The sequence below is a fragment of the Girardinichthys multiradiatus genome, chromosome 4, assembly GCF_021462225.1.
Source record: "Girardinichthys multiradiatus isolate DD_20200921_A chromosome 4, DD_fGirMul_XY1, whole genome shotgun sequence".
NCBI classification, from domain to species: Eukaryota; Metazoa; Chordata; class Actinopteri; order Cyprinodontiformes; family Goodeidae; genus Girardinichthys; species Girardinichthys multiradiatus.
The window spans coordinates 14,619,919-14,635,655 of NC_061797.1; the positions used below are offsets into that span (position 1 = coordinate 14,619,919).

Below are 15,737 nucleotides of genomic sequence, written 5' to 3' on the forward strand. Positions count from 1 at the left end.
AACCCAGTAAGATGATATCCACTGGTTAATATTTGGTTTATCTCAGTTTTATTTGTTACTGGGCAAAGTACAAAGCACCTAAAAAAGTTGCTCTACAGATATATTGATTTAAACTTTGTTCACAAAGATAATATGTTGGGATAAGTTTGACCAATAAATTAAACAAATGGTATTTGTTATCAATAAATAGTATTGACAATGGTATATGTTCAATGAACATGAAAATTATTTTAAACATTTTAATTGAACGAGAATAAAGTAAAAAGATATTGAAACAAGAACATTTTAAACAAAGCAAGATTAGAAAATGGTACAATAGTTGGAGTTCCTCAAACATTAAATGAACAAAACAAAACAAAAAACGTAGCCAAAGTTCAGCTCCATTTTTACATCTTCACATATCTGTGCTTCAGGCTGTCATGATTGCTAAGCGACAGACCGTCTACATCCGGCCTCCGAAGGACCCGTCCTACATAGGACTTTCTCAGTAGGATTTGTTTAGTTGCTGTTGTTTGTTAACAAGTTAATAGAAAATTAGGCAACTTTAAAATTAGACTCACTATTTTTAATATAGCTGGTACAATCAGAATTTATTTAAATAAATGAATACATTATTAATCATACAACATCATCATACAACATTCAAATGATTTCAGATTTAAAATAATTTACATGCAAACAAAGGTAACATTTCACATTCTGTTAGCTGAGGTATAGTTTTATACTTTATTTCTGTGGTCTGTGTTTGTTTCTCACACTCTGTAACTGCAAACAAATCTGAACAAGAAATTGCCTTTTGTTAACAGTGCAACCACCATAGTCAGTCCTTCCCAGTTCTATTGAGTCTGTGTTGAAATGGTTCACTCTGGACCTTACAGAAAGTCAGTAAGTCAGAGAAACGAACTAATTTGGTTACAGCTTTTAAGCCATGTCGTTCTCTGCAAGCGGGCTCCCCCGATCAAACCCTGTTTAGGGCCCCTTTCAACCTTGGGCCGGCCCTGCGGCGGAGGGGCCTGGGCTGCTCCTGCAACAGCTGAGGCGGATCTGCAGCTTGATTGCAGCACACATCGGACTCCAAGATAATTGATGACCTAATTGAAAAACAGCAGGAGGAGGAGGAAGAGAGAGAGACGCGCTCCAATGAGAAAAGTTTACTTGTTCTCCGTCTGAACATTCCCCCAGCACAGCTGAGGGCATAGATGTGAGCGCAGAGGCTTTCAGTTTTTTACGCGCACTTCTTTCCCCCTCATCTCTCACTCTCACACACGGAGCACGTAATCCACCTTCGCACCTTTAGTTTGTTTTGTTTCTGTGTTTTCTTTTCCCCAGCAAAACTTGTTTTCCTCTCTTAATGAATGATTCCGTGTCGCTGTAAAACTCCCAACCCGAACTCGGATAGCGCATCCGCACCACCTCACCTCGGCACAGCTTTTCTGCTCAAGTTCAGACGCCACCAGGACTCCCACTGCAGCTTCAGACGCACTTTGGGGGGGAAGTAAAACCTGATTCTGTACGCAGCCACAGCCTGAAGCGAGCGTCAAGATGAGCCTGAAAGCTGACTCTGAGCCGAACAACAACGTTTCCATCGAGGAGGAGGTGAGTTGGACCCAAGTTTTATTCTTCGTTTTAAGTTTCTCGGTGCTTGCGGGACTTGAGCCCGGTCATGTTCGAGGCTTCCGGCCGCAACATTTAGCCCCTCTAGAGCTGGAGAGTTTTAGCCCCTCACTGCGGCGATGAAACTGACTGGGGAAAATAGGCCAAATTAAAGGAAAATGACGATTTACAGAGTATAACCTCAAAAGTTAAAATCTTACAATAATCAGAAGAATCTGATTAAGCGGATTCATCAACATTCAGGCTCCTATAATTTTTTGTTTTTTTTTGTTTTCAGGTTGTATTATTAAAATCCTCATAGCTCGTCTTTTTTACACATTTCTTTTTTTTTTATTTCGGTGTTCTGTTTTTTTTTTTCTTTTTTTTACTGTACGAATTTATTTTTATACTAAATATCTTGAATACCAATAAAAATGATCAATTGTCTTTTTATATTAAAGGCTTTTTTTTTCTTTTTTTTTAGAATCAAACGTGCATTTAACACTCCGATGAATTTTAAATGTTTTGAAATTTGGCAAAATGTTTTTTAAGCCTTTTATTATGAACATCTTTTTTTTATATACATCCTTCTCTCAGTATTTAAAATAAAACTACACTTGACTCTTTAGAAAAAAAAATTTTTCAAACAGTATATTAAATCTTGTGTTAAATAACATTCTTGTAATTTTTTCAGTTAAATGAAGAAATGATCTCGATGATGAACCTTTTAAAGCTGCCACTCTTCTCTCTGTGTGGCCAGCTTCATTTGCTCTTTAATGGCTCCTCGTGGAGAAGCTCTAAAGGAAGCAGTGGGCCTTACATTAGTGCTCCTTTGTTCCCATTGTCCTATGATAAAGCCTTGTTTGGCCACTTGACTTTTTCTCTTCTTGATCCTAATTTGCCTTGGACTCCGCCGCCCCGTCTCCTCAAATTTAGGAGCAAAAGGACTAGAAAACATTTTGGAAGGAGGGGATAAGACATTAAAAATGCTGTAATATTTCCCACAGAATATATTGGAGTTAAATCATTTTAGAATGCAGCTTCAGGTTTGCAGACTTGCATCAGCTCAGTTATTGATGGTGCTGTAGAATAAATTCAAACATCTTTACTGTGTGAGATGCTTGCTGGTCCGGTGTTAATCTGCTGTATATGTTGACATGCAAAAGGGCTGAGAATTGCTGCTGTGCAGCATCTGAAAAATGCTGGAGGACCGACAGGGCTGGGGCCAGTGGTCGGAGGAAGGAAATTGTGTCATGCTGTGCACTGTGGTCCAACCCTGTTCCTCTGGCTGCTTCATTGTACTGAAGGCCTCCCGTCCGACTGGGAACTAATGGGCCTCCCTGTTTATTCCACCGGCCATGCTGGAATAAAGAAACTGAATGTCCAATCAAGGGGTGCCAATGTGTCCTTCAGGGGGATCAAAGGTTCCCCTTTAGATGAAGGTGACCTTCTGATCAGTTTAGATCATTGGTGAAAAAGCAGAACATAATCCATTTTCAGGTTTTAAACTTTGCGTCTCACTCTCTGTGAAAAATGATATCGGATCACTTTTAAATCTGTTTAATCAAGATATGTGTTCAAAAGGTGGTTCCTAGTCTGATGGTTTGGTGCCACCCAAGGGGGCATTTGTGTATTGGGGCTTTCTATTGATGGATAGAATGGAAAATTTATGATCATGTGTTTTTCCCAATACTATCCAATTTTATTTTGCATATCTTTAGATAGTCTAACTACTGGAACATGTTATCTATGATTTCTGGGCCATATACCATTTATACTCCAGCTGCTGCAGACTCTATTTTCTGTGTCATTTTTCTTTACTTCTAGAAATGACGTTTTCCCCACATTGAAGATGATTCCTGAATTATGTTCTTTGAATGTGTCTACATATACATCCATTTCCTCTTTTTGTCACAGCTGTCTTCTCCATATTTAGAAAGTCTTTGTCTAGCCTTACAGCTGCCAAGGAAGTAAATGAATTTAGATGGAAAAATACCACAAATCTAAACAAGAGGATTCTCATTTATATAAATATAACTGAATAAATCTGATATTAAACCGTGGGGATGGTTAAGAACCTAAATGGGATTTTTCTTTTTTAAAGAAAATTAAAGGGGGAATTTAGATTTTAACAAATGTGTAAATGTGGATGGGAAAGGGTGGGGATTTGTTTTGAGCACTGTTTTGCACGTTAAAATGCTGAAAATTACACATTTGTTCAAAACAACACTGCATGCATCCATTTCTGTCACATGGGAGGTTTTAAAGTAACGACTAGATTCTCTCCCCCCCCCCCACCCTTATTTGCAGGTACGGACTCTGTTTGTCAGCGGCCTACCAGTTGACATCAAACCACGGGAACTTTACCTTCTTTTCAGACCTTTTAAGGCAAGTTACAGCACACATTTCTAAGGATAGCCCACAGAATTTTTTTTTTTTTTTTTGTTACTGCAGCTTTTCACAGTGTAAATGGAACAAAGCTGATTTGTCACCCTCCTTTAAAAAAACTAAAATAATAAAAAAAAAAACTTAAAAATCAAGTAGCCGCTGTTTGCCAGATGTTGGAGTAGTCATGGAAAGTGGCTGTGAAGGGATTATCTGTGCAGAGGGGCAGACCTCAGGTATTTGTCATCTGAATCGCAGGTAAATCTTTTTTTAAGCCCCTTTTTATTTTACTGCAATACAACCATCTAATGCTTTGCTCCTGGAGGAAGGTTTCTTTGTGTTTAGCTAAAGCACCCCCTCCTTAATGAAGGTCCACATATTTGCATATATGGAAATGAGGCCACATCATTGTTAATCTATTAGGTTTTTTTTTTTCTTTCCTCGGCCCGAGGTCCATAAACGCCCCCTCCCAACGACCTAACGAACCAAATTGGAAGTGGTGTCCCTCGCACATGGATGGTCCTGTGGAATGTGTAAATGAGTAGCTCTTGCGATTGGCCAAGCGATTCTGTGACCCAGCTCGCACACAAGCAGGGAAATTTAGATATACACTCCAAACATTTGCACATTGTGAAACCACTTGCGTCTTACGTATTAACAGTTTCCTTTTTTTTTTGGTTTATCTTTTTATTTCAACATAAGGCAAACATAGCTCAGTGTGAGCAAGTTGCTTTAATCAGATGTTACAGGGACAAAAAAAACTCAAAATCTTTTAAAGACGTTGTTTTTTCCTGATTTATTGGACCCATTCCTGTTTTGGATTCTTGCCAAAGATTGCAATGGAAAGTTGTTTAAATTTTCCATGGTTGTAAATCTGAATCAGGAGTGAACCATCTATGTATGGTCAGAAAACAAATCCTCTTTACCATGTCAGTTACTCTTGCTTTAAGCAGCCTTACTGCTGTTTGAAAATTGAAACTGGTTGCTCTAAGTAGACTTACAGGTCCTTCTCAAACAATTAGCATATTGTGATAAAGTTCATTATTTTCCATAATGTCATGATGAAAATTTAACATTCATGTATTTTAGATTCATTGCACACTAACTGAAATATTTCAGGTCTTTTATTGTCTTAATACGGATGATTTTGGCATACAGCTCATGAAAACCCAAAATTCCTATCTCACAAAATTAGCATATCATTAAAAGGGTCTCTAAACGAGCTATGAACCTAATCATCTGAATCAACGAGTTAACTCTAAACACCTGCAAAAGATTCCTGAGGCCTTTAAAACTCCCAGCCTGGTTCATCACTCAAAACCCCAATCATGGGTAAGACTGCCGACCTGACTGCTGTCCAGAAGGCCACTATTGACACCCTCAAGCAAGAGGGTAAGACACAGAAAGAAATTTCTGAACGAATAGGCTGTTCCCAGAGTGCTGTATCAAGGCACCTCAGTGGGAAGTCTGTGGGAAGGAAAAAGTGTGGCAGAAAACGCTGCACAACGAGAAGAGGTGACCAGACCCTGAGGACGATTTGTGGAGAAGGGCCGATTCCAGACCTTGGGGGACCTGCGGAAGCAGTGGACTGAGTGTTGAGTAGAAACATCCAGAGCCACCGTGCACAGGCGTGTGCAGGAAATGGGCTACAGGTGCAGCATTCCCCAGACCTGGGCTACAGAGAAGCAGCACTGGACTGTTGCTCAGTGGTCCAAAATACTTTTTTCGGATGAAAGCAAATTCTGCATGTCATTCGGAAATCAAGGTGCCAGAGTCTGGAGGAAGACTGGAGAGAAGGAAATGCCAAAATACCAGAAGTCCAGTGTCAAGTACCCACAGTCAGTGATGGTCTGGGGTGTCAGCTGCTGGTGTTGGTCCACTGTGTTTTATCAAGGGCAGGGTCAATGCAGCTAACTATCAGGAGATTTTGGAGCACTTCATGCTTCCATCTGCTGAAAAGCTTTATGGAGATGAAGATTTCATTTTTCAGCACGACCTGGCACCTGCTCACAGTGCCAAAACCACTGGTAAATGGTTTACTGACCATGGTATCACTGTGCTCAATTGGCCTGCCAACTCTCCTGACCTGAACCCCATAGAGAATCTGTGGGATATTGTGAAGAGAACGTTGAGAGACTCAAGACCCAACACTCTGGATGAGATAAAGGCCGCTATCGAAGCATCCTGGGCCTCCATAAGACCTCAGCAGTGCCACAGGCTGATTGCCTCCATGCCACGCCGCATTGAAGCAGTCATTTCTGCAAAAGGATTCCCGACCAAGTATTGAGTGCATAACTGTACATGATTATTTGAAGGTTGACGTTTTTTGTATTAAAAACACATTTCTTTTATTGGTCGGATGAAATATGCTAATTTTGTGAGATAGGAATTTTGGGTTTTCATGAGCTGTATGCCAAAATCATCCGTATTAAGACAATAAAAGACCTGAAATATTTCAGTTAGTGTGCAATGAATCTAAAATATATGAATGTTAAATTTTCATCATGACATTATGGAAAATACTGAACTTTATCACAATATGCTAATATTTTGAGAAGGACCTGTATAGTGAGATGTTTTATGCCTGACCTCCTTCATGTGACTTCAGGGTGGATAATTGGTTATCTTTTTCTCTTGCAGGGTTATGAAGGGTCACTGATTAAGTTAACATCAAAACAGGTGAGGTGCTCTCATCAGTCCTCAAAGCACTTCTGGATGACTTTCAGAAGAATTTGTTCTTTGTAGCTTTACAACAGATTTTTATTTTGTTTTTTCTACCAAATGAAAAGATGCAGGTTTGCGGTGAGTGTGTATGTTACAGTGCATTTCTTTCCTTTGCTTTCCAGCCTGTCGGGTTTGTAACCTTCGACAGTCGCTCTGGAGCCGAAGCTGCTAAAAATGCTCTAAATGTAAGCCCCAAGTTTTGTTATTTTATTTACTGATTTAATTTCTTTAAGATTTCTGCAGTTTTCTCCCATTTACATCTTCTACATGTCTTGTGCTAACCTTTTTTTTTGTTTAAACCCACAAATTATTGGGACTTGATTGTAAGCAAGATAATCTCCCTCTGAAATTTCTCAAAGCCGACCCATTTTGTCTCTTACAATTCAATGGCAGGGCCATTTTTGGAAAGAGGCCAGAATCCCGTAGCCTTACGGTAGTTTACTTTGACCTTGATACACATCCTTCTTAGTCTCATAATAGCTTTCCTCAGTTCACTGCTTTACTGTAATACCTGTCCTAGAGCCACATGTAGTTATTTGGACACATCTTTAGTAGTGTAACCTCTTATTTTTGTCACCCGATAGCCCACAATGGCAGTGTCTAACACTTCTCTCTCATAGCTTAGCATTCCTTATGAGCATCACCTCTTAGACACATCAGCAGTCACATACACACAACACACATACACCAAAATACTACTCACCTGCATGTGTGCACAATGCTTAGGGCACCAAACACAAAAGCAGGGTTAAACCACATCAAAGAAATTCCACTCGGTCTTGCTGTTGGCCCCTTTTCCTCATCTCCTTCTCCTCCTGGCTCACGCAAAGGCTGCACTCGTCCACCAGTCGCCTCTGCTTGATTTTTTTTATTTTGTCATGAGGAAAAGGAGATGCAAGCGTGTTGACGTGTCAGCAGTGTATCCTTCAGATGATGTTTTGACATCCCTTTTAGACACTTGAAAGATGCACCCTGAGTATTGAAACACTGCTTAAGGGAGGGGCCAGGTGATACTGCTAAACTATAGCCCCCATGAACTCAGCTTGCCTCCCTTACAATCATGTCCTCCTCCCCTCCTCCGTCTCTCCTCCCAGGGTATCCGTTTTGATCCCGAAAGTCCCCAGACCCTGCGCTTAGAGTTTGCTAAAGCCAACACGAAGATGGCAAAGAGTAAGCTGATGGCCACACCGAACCCCACAAATATCCACCCTGCTCTAGGAGCACACTTCATTGCACGGGACCCATGTAAGTTGTACAGCTGCCCTACTCTAGGCTCTCATCCACATTCACCTTGGCGGTGTCAGTGCTCAGTGGCCCCTGTTGCCCTCTTAAGATCTGAAGATGTTGTGGGATTAATTACATGTTTTAGGAGGGGATGTGTTGTATCTAACAAATGAAAGGACTAACTCACCTTCACATGCATGTGTCATCTCAATTCTTTAGGCAGTTGCTTTGCTTCGGTACAGCTGGGAAATTCCACTTGCAGGATTTAGTCAGCAGTGACATCTCTGCTCTCTTTGCCTAAACATCTGCTTGATCCATTAGGTTGAGACTTATGGTGGTTGACAAGTGATGCACTTCATTAAAGCCAGATTTCTCCTAGATATATTTACTGTTGTGGTGTGGAAGAGAGCCTAAAGAGGGTGGAAAACTAGAGATGGCTTAAAAGCAGCAGTTTAAAAAAACAGTAAATCCTAGAAACTTTACTCAAAGTAACATTCTTGGTACATTTAAAAAGCACATTCTCTGCTTCGAAGTTTGTTTAAAAAGATACAATTATGCTTTTAGTGCAGCAAAGAATAGTCACTTTTATCTAAATGATATGGAATGGTTAATTTACCTTAAGACTGCATTTTTAGCAGTACAAACTGACAGTAGCATTTTAATACCAGTGGTAGATCTCGAACACAAAGGCATCAGGCCTTGCTGGGTCATACTTTGAAAATGTATATGGTCATCGGCCTCCATTGACTTACGGACGCAAGCATGCATAGTTTGAACAAATGTAGCAGTGCAGTCAGCTTGTCTACTACCATCCTGTACTTCCCCAGATGATCTGACAGGGGCAGCACTGATCCCAGCATCACCAGATGCCTGGACTCCATACCCGCTGTACACCACAGAGCTGACCCCAGGCCTCCCTCACGCAGCCTTCACCTACCCAGCGGCTGCTGCCGCTGCTGCAGCCCTCCACGCCCAGGTGAGGGAGCAACCGGTGTGTTTCTCTTCTTAAAATAACCTTGAGTTTTCTGACAGAGCTGATAGCTGATGCTGACTGACACTAAAACAGAATTGCTAATGAAATGTAACACCCAAAAAGGGTTCTTGAATGGATCCCCTGTCTTGCTCAACCCAGAAATCTGTCCTGAAAAATTTTACCTGTTCAGTTGGAGCTCAGTCTAGATGAGCCAGAAAGCCATTTGGAAGTGCAAACGAGTGATATTCACTGGCCACTTTATTGGGTACACCTTCCTAGCACCAGGTTGGGTCCTGTCTTTGTTCAAGTCAGTGTTTTCATGGCATAGAATCAACATTGAATTTCTCCTTCAAGATTTTGGTCCATATTGGCATGAGGGCAGACCCCATTTGCTCTAAATATGTCTGCTGCACATCCACCACCATTTACATCGCATCCCAAAGAGGCTCTAATAGATTGCTATCTTGTAACTGCAGAGGCCACTGGAGCAAAGTGAACTTTGTCATGTTCATGGACTCATTTGAAGTGATTTATGCTGTTTAAATTATGGTTCTTGAAGTAGCCATCAGAAGATGGGTAGACTGTGGCCCAGAAGGTATGGACATGGTCAGCAATAATACTTGGATAGGCTGTGGTATTTAAATAATTGAGTCGGTACTAATTCTGACCCTACAATATGAATGTTGCAGTTGAAATCGACTCTGTTGTCCAGGTTTGGTTAGTCTGTGACTGATGGCGGTTTCCTATTCTTAGCAAAAACCAGCACCTAGTGTGGACTCCTGCTCGTCCCCATCTGCTTTAAGGTTCAATGTGTTTATAATCTTTATTGTAACAAGTTATTTTGAACCATTCTGCCTATTCTGACATCCAGCATCTACAACCATAACCGCCAGTCCATTATGCTAACCTGAGATGGTTCTGTAGGAAAAGCCCAGTAGATCAGCCCTTTCTGATGCTCAGTTTTAACGAGATGCTGAAAAGCATTGAGTTGCTGCCATGTGATTTGTCAGTTGTGGACAAGAAATTAAATTGTTCCCCATAAAGTGGGTGGTGTATATTGTCAGTTTTTGAAGTGGTAAATGTCTTGTGATGCCATTTGTAGAGAGGTTTCTCTCTTGATGCAAATCGTCACCGTTGGATTCCTTTTAGCTTTTTAACTTAAGACTCTTGGTGGACATGGGATACAACGTTTCCCTTTTAATGGCACTTTGTGCATACCCACCTTGATTTATTTTATTTAATCAGCTGTGGGCTAGAAAAAAATGGTGCAATTGCTAATCAAAGTATAGTTTTAGAATACAAAATAAAGCATTTGCACTTAGTATAGTTTTACCTATAAACATTCTATGTGGCACTTCATTTGTTTTGACATGCCAGCATCTAAATCTTTATTCTTGCAGCAAAAGGATTGTTGGGTTTAAAAAAAAAAAAAAAAACTCCCCACCATTTGCGTCATCCTGACTGTCGTACACATGTTACGGCTACCAATAAAGGAATAGGCAGGACTTGTAGTAACAATAGCAATGGAAAATATTTATGTTGGGTCATTTAAAGTTCACTGCCAGCTAACCTCCTCCAGGGTAGTGCTGCTCTGCATAGTAGGGAGTCGAAGCCTATTTTGCCTGACTCTAGAGCCAGAGGAATGTCAGGTATTTACTTGGAGAAATTGTCAGACCTGTTGAACTTCTCTGAAGGTGCCAACTAACTGTCCACCTTCTAGTTGGAGCATAAGCTGACTGGGTAGCTGCCCTAATGGGAAGGGAGGGGGGACACTTTTAATTGCATTCTGATAAAAGATCCTTAAAGTGCCCTGGTCACTCCAAATGCTCCTCTACTTACTCGTTCCCATAATACAGTTAAACAGCAAAGGTAACAGTCTCTAAATGGCTGATAACAGCATTATTAAATCTACCTGGTTGTAGTGTGAGGGAGGAAAAGAAGCTTGGGGAACATACTACTGATGAGTTTATACAAATACAAACAGACCAGCTCTGTGGAAATGCCTGACACACAGGTTCAGTTCTCCACGTTTGCATGCTGTTAATTACTTGGACAGTTGTCCTCATTAGGCAGCTAGGTGCCCCACATTCCCATGGCTTCAGTGAGCTGCGCTTAAAGGGGCAGTCCGCTCTAATTGCCTTTCCGAAGGCTGATTGCAAATAGTTATGCAGGAGTTGAAACTAAAGCTTGGTTTTGGTGTGGTGTACATGACTTTGTTTGTGTTTCTTTAGATGCGCTGGTACCCTACTCCCTCTGAGACTTCCCAGCCTGGATGGAAGTCCCGACAGTTTTGTTAGATATTTAGTGAGTAATCTTTTTTTTTGTTTTTTTTTTTCTCTCAGAGCAGTCCCCTTTCTGCTAGCCTGATGACATGCAAACTTGAAAGGCAGCATTCATTGGACACAAAATGGAAAGCTTGTTTGGTAGGAAAACCAAATTTTAATATCCCTGGCATTATAGCACATGGCTGGTGATATTCTTTGTTAGGAAATCTACATGATGTCTACAACCTGGCCCAAAAATCAATTTATTATAAGGGAAAAATCTTATGAATGTTGCATACTTTCCAACATTTTACTGGTGCTTCTGAATAACTTACAATATCAGTGAAAAGTTAATTTATTTCAGTAATTCAAATCAAAGTGAGTTGTGTATATTACATTTATTATACAGATATTTAAAGCATTTGCATCTGTTAATTTTGATTATGGCTTACAATAAACAGTGTCTTTTTAATATTGCATAACACCAATAAAAAAAAAACCTTTAAATACAGATCGCAGCCTACTACAGAATGTGCCTATAGTGCACAGTACATGCTCTTAATACTGTCTGCATTAGCATTTTGAAGTACAATGCAGTGTGGCATGGTGGTGTTAAGACGGCCCAGGATGCTTTAATATGAGCCTTCAGCTTTTCTTAATGTTGCCTGTGGTGTCATCTTCCTCTTTAAGAATTTTCCATAGATTCTCCATTGGGTTTAGGTAAGGTGAGTTTGCTGGGCAGTTGAACAGTGATGCCATGAATTGAAGCACTCTGTTTTTGCAGCGTGTACAGGTGCCTTATCCGGATGGAAAATGAAATCTTCATAAAGCTTGTCGGCAGAGCGAGGCATAAAGTGCACTACAATTTCCTGTTAGATGGCTGCTGTGACTTTGGACTTGATAAAACACAGCCGAACCATAACAGATGACATGGCTCCACAAATCGACTGTGGAAACGTCACACTCTTTAGACTTTAAAACATTGATTTCCAAAAGAAATTTAAAATACTAAAATTAACTTACTTTCATCTGAAAAGACAACTTTGGACAATGGAGCTACAGTCCAGTATTCTCAAGCCTGCTGTTATCCCTGGTGGTTGAACATGTTTTGTTTTTTTTAACCACACTTTTGTCTGCTCTATTTTCCATTGATATGTTAGTGTTCAGCAACCTTGTGCAAGGTTTCAGTGATTGTCAAATGTTACCATGATGCTGTAGACTGTAATGTAGTCTTATTTCAATTTTAAAACTTTTGTTGTGCAAAATGGTTTTCTAAGAACCTGAATTTTAGGTTTTTTATTGGCTGTAAGCCATAATCAACATTAGCTGAAATAAATGCTTAAAATAAGACTAATGAATCAGTTTCACTTGTTAAATTAAACTTTTCAATATTGTCAGAAATACACATGTATGTTCTAAGACAGGTCTGGTTCATAACTGAACATTACTTGCTTTTTCTGTATTGAAACAGTCAATTCTGTTTTGCAATTGGTGTTGATTTGGTGCACAAGAGTATTTACAGCAGCAAAAAGGAAACTGTTCAGTGGTACCAGTACATGAAATGCAATTATAGTTATTTGGGGAATTACTTTTTTGACAAAAGGGAGAAATGCAGAATATATTGAACTCTGGTTTTAAGATGATATAATCTTCATCATATCTTTTCTTTAGAAAACCCATATCCTGAGTCTTTCACAGGGGCAACAGCTGTTTTTTGGACATTCCCATGGGGTTACTTTGTGTGCACAGACATTCCTGTGCAGGTTGGGATGTGTATGAATTGGTTTGGATCAATGGAACAAAATGGTTTTGAAGAATTTCCAATAAAGTGTGGATGTAGGTGGTATCAAGTACTTTGTTTAAAATGGTTTTCTGTTTGTAATTTTCAAATTGTGTCATCAGTGGATGATAAACTCATGGATGTTGGCAGCCTTTTTCTCCATTGCTAGCATACAGTAGATATTGGTGGACAATTGCTGGAAAAGTGGATTTAAGAAAAAAAAAAACACTTAAGGTATGATAATAGGAAATGCTGAAGCATTCAGACTTTATTCCTTATTTCAGTGCCAAAATTATAAATTTTCCAAAATAAGGGCCTTTTGTGCAATTTCTTTACTACTTGCTATTTCAGTTGCTGACAGAATGTATAAAGAGAAATTCAAAAAGGACATTTTATTGCCTCTTTTAGTTTTGCTGTTGTCGTACAGACTCTGGACCACATAGATTTCATTATCCAATCTATTAAGAATCAAGTTGACTAAATGCTTACTGCTTTAATATTTATAATGCATCAAATGTACCCAACAAACTCAGTTTACTTAGTAACCAAACTGCAATGTCAGTAAACTTCTTCAAATCTGAGCTCATGTTAAAAGCCCTAGAGTCTTAAGTGACTTCAGTCTTGATATTGTGTAACTGCTAAAATGTTTCCTGATGCATTTTCACAAAATGACTTTGTTCTGAAGTTTTAGATACTGACCTTTTTGTTTCCTGTTCTTTTCAGACCTCTGGGAACCACACCTTTGTCCACCTGAAGTGAGGTTTGCCATGCTCCTCCTCTTAATTTAATCAAGTTTATTTAATGGACAATTGTGCATTATTATAAACAGTATTTATATCTCCTTCCAGTTGTCTCTGGGGGGAGTTGGATTTAAAACAATCTTGCTGTCGACAATCTGAACTAATCCTTGGCAACTACTGCGGTACCATTAGCACTTCAGAATAAAACAGAACTCATGCAAACCCAGTCAAACCCCATGAATCCTACCTGCTGAGGAAAACTGAAGTTACTGTTAAGCTAGTCCTTCCATGGGTTGCCGCTGCTTCTGGGAGGTTTAGAGGTGTTAAGTCATTGCATGTTAGTCTTTGGCATGAATTTAGAGCGCAGATTTCTGTGTATCCTAATTTTCTTAGTGTTTGTGTTGCCATTTGGCCTAGACAGCAAAATGTTTTGTTTCTTCCTGTAGAACCTTGGTCTCTTACCTCTGTGTAAGCTAGGCTGTGTTAAATGGCTTATCTCGCATGGACCCTGTGAATGCATCCCTTCGTTTGAGCAATCCCAGGCCTCTTTATCAGTGTGTCATTATTTGAGCAAAGGAAAGTGCAAACGTTTTTGTACTTTTGCGTAATGTATATTTATGCATTTTTGTGCAACTAAATAATGAACTTATATAAGTTGGATGTTTAGTCGTCTCTTGTGTTTGGTGTTAATTTTTGATCCTATACCCTGTTGAAGAAGATTTAAAGAAAAAAGTGCAATTTGTTTAAAGGAGATGTTGGAATTGGTTTGTGCCATTCAGCTAAAATGAGATTGTTTTACAGCAATCTTTCAGAATGTGAAACTGGACTACAAATGTAAAGGGTTGCTTTTTTGGAGGGGGGGGGGCATTTTGAAATGGGTAGCAGGATTAGACTGATAAAGAAATTTAGTTTGTGGTTTAGAAAATGTTTGTCATTGTATCTGCTGTGCGTAAGATGTTAAAAATCCCATCTTATGAATAAAAGAAGTGAATGCATCCTCCTGTTTAGTTTCTGTCATTTATTTGCTGCATGTCTCTGACTTATCAAAACTAAAACGCCCAGTTTTTTTGGCACTTGAATATAAACCCTGGAAGTCTGCAGCCATCAGATGTTTCCATGAATCATTGATGCGAACTTTTCATTTGTAATGCACCACTGCCTTAGTGTTGCTTTGCATCATTTGTGGAGCTGACCTCCACACTCTGACCTCTTCTTTTCTGGGAAGATGCTCTGCTCAACCAGCCATGCCGCATCCTCCAGGGACTTGACTGTACTGTGTAACCAGCTGCCTCACCAAACTGTGCTGGAGGTCTACCAGGCATGGTTCATGCACAAGCTCTGGCCTTTCACATCTGATGGAATATCAAAGATGGTTTTTAGTGATTTGATCAATTAGGCTCTTATCGTGAAAAATCTGACACCAAATAGCACATTTAAAATAAAGCTTTTGGAATGAGCATTACATGCAATGAAAATAAGCAATCCAGTGTTCCAAGGAAAAGGGATCAACACACATGAAAATATGTAAAAGATGCCATTTGGGTTTTATAAACAAATTTGAAAATAATCTTTGTCAAAGTAATTGACTGAAAATGGTCCTAAAGCCCTGATGGCTACCCTGCCTGAAGTAAATGGTGTCTGAAGATTTAGTTATTTGCCCTTTACTGAAAAACGGGTAATTTTTCACTTTCAAACAGAATATTAGAATTGACAGAAAATCAATATGAAGGGGTGTGGGGTGGAAGAGCTCACATGGACCTGAGTCTGTTTCATCAAAGGACAACAGCTGCATATCACATCTATATAATTCTTTTTTTTTTTTTTTATTCCCCAACCTCAGAATGGTCAAGATGGGTTTATGGGGGAAACATACTGGAACTCCAAGCTGCAGAAATCCATGTACCTTAAATATTGTTTTAAAGTCCATCCATCCATTGTCTCCTGCTTATCTGGGGTCAGGTTGTGGGGGAAGCAGCCTTAGCAGAGAGACCCAGACTTCCCTCTCCCCAGCCACTTGGGCCAGCTCGTCCAGGGGAATCCCAAGGCGTTCCCAG

The 15,737-nt window shown here is 39.7% G+C and overlaps 1 protein-coding gene across 13 annotated transcripts; it reads left to right on the forward strand.

Moving 5' to 3' along the window:
- Window positions 1–1,118: 1,118 nt before the first annotated feature.
- rbpms2a (RNA binding protein, mRNA processing factor 2a) lies at window positions 1,119–14,678 on the forward strand. 13 transcript variants are annotated; one of them, XM_047363060.1, is made up of 9 exons: window positions 1,119–1,596; window positions 3,904–3,981; window positions 6,619–6,657; window positions 6,825–6,887; window positions 7,797–7,947; window positions 8,754–8,917; window positions 11,242–11,322; window positions 13,667–13,698; window positions 13,792–14,678. In XM_047363060.1, the coding sequence occupies exons 1-9, from the start codon at window positions 1,543–1,545 to the stop codon at window positions 13,886–13,888; spliced, it is 759 nt and encodes a 252-aa protein (XP_047219016.1). In that variant the 5' UTR covers window positions 1,119–1,542; the 3' UTR covers window positions 13,889–14,678. The 13 variants fall into 13 exon arrangements, with proteins under 13 accessions (XP_047219016.1, XP_047219018.1, XP_047219019.1 ...); XM_047363062.1 differs by having other exon boundaries at window positions 1,120–1,596; window positions 8,754–8,902; XM_047363063.1 differs by having other exon boundaries at window positions 1,121–1,596; window positions 13,667–13,703.
- The last annotated feature ends 1,059 nt before the right edge of the window (window positions 14,679–15,737 follow it).

Coding starts and splice junctions, on each gene's coding strand:
- rbpms2a (XM_047363060.1), top strand. CDS start 1,543: ATGAGCCTGAAAGCTGACTCTGAGCCGAACAACAACGTTTCCATCGAG. Junction 6,658..6,824: donor TTAAGTTAACATCAAAACAG/GTGAGGTGCTCT, acceptor TTTGCTTTCCAG/CCTGTCGGGTTTGTAACCTT. Junction 7,948..8,753: donor CTTCATTGCACGGGACCCAT/GTAAGTTGTACA, acceptor GTACTTCCCCAG/ATGATCTGACAGGGGCAGCA.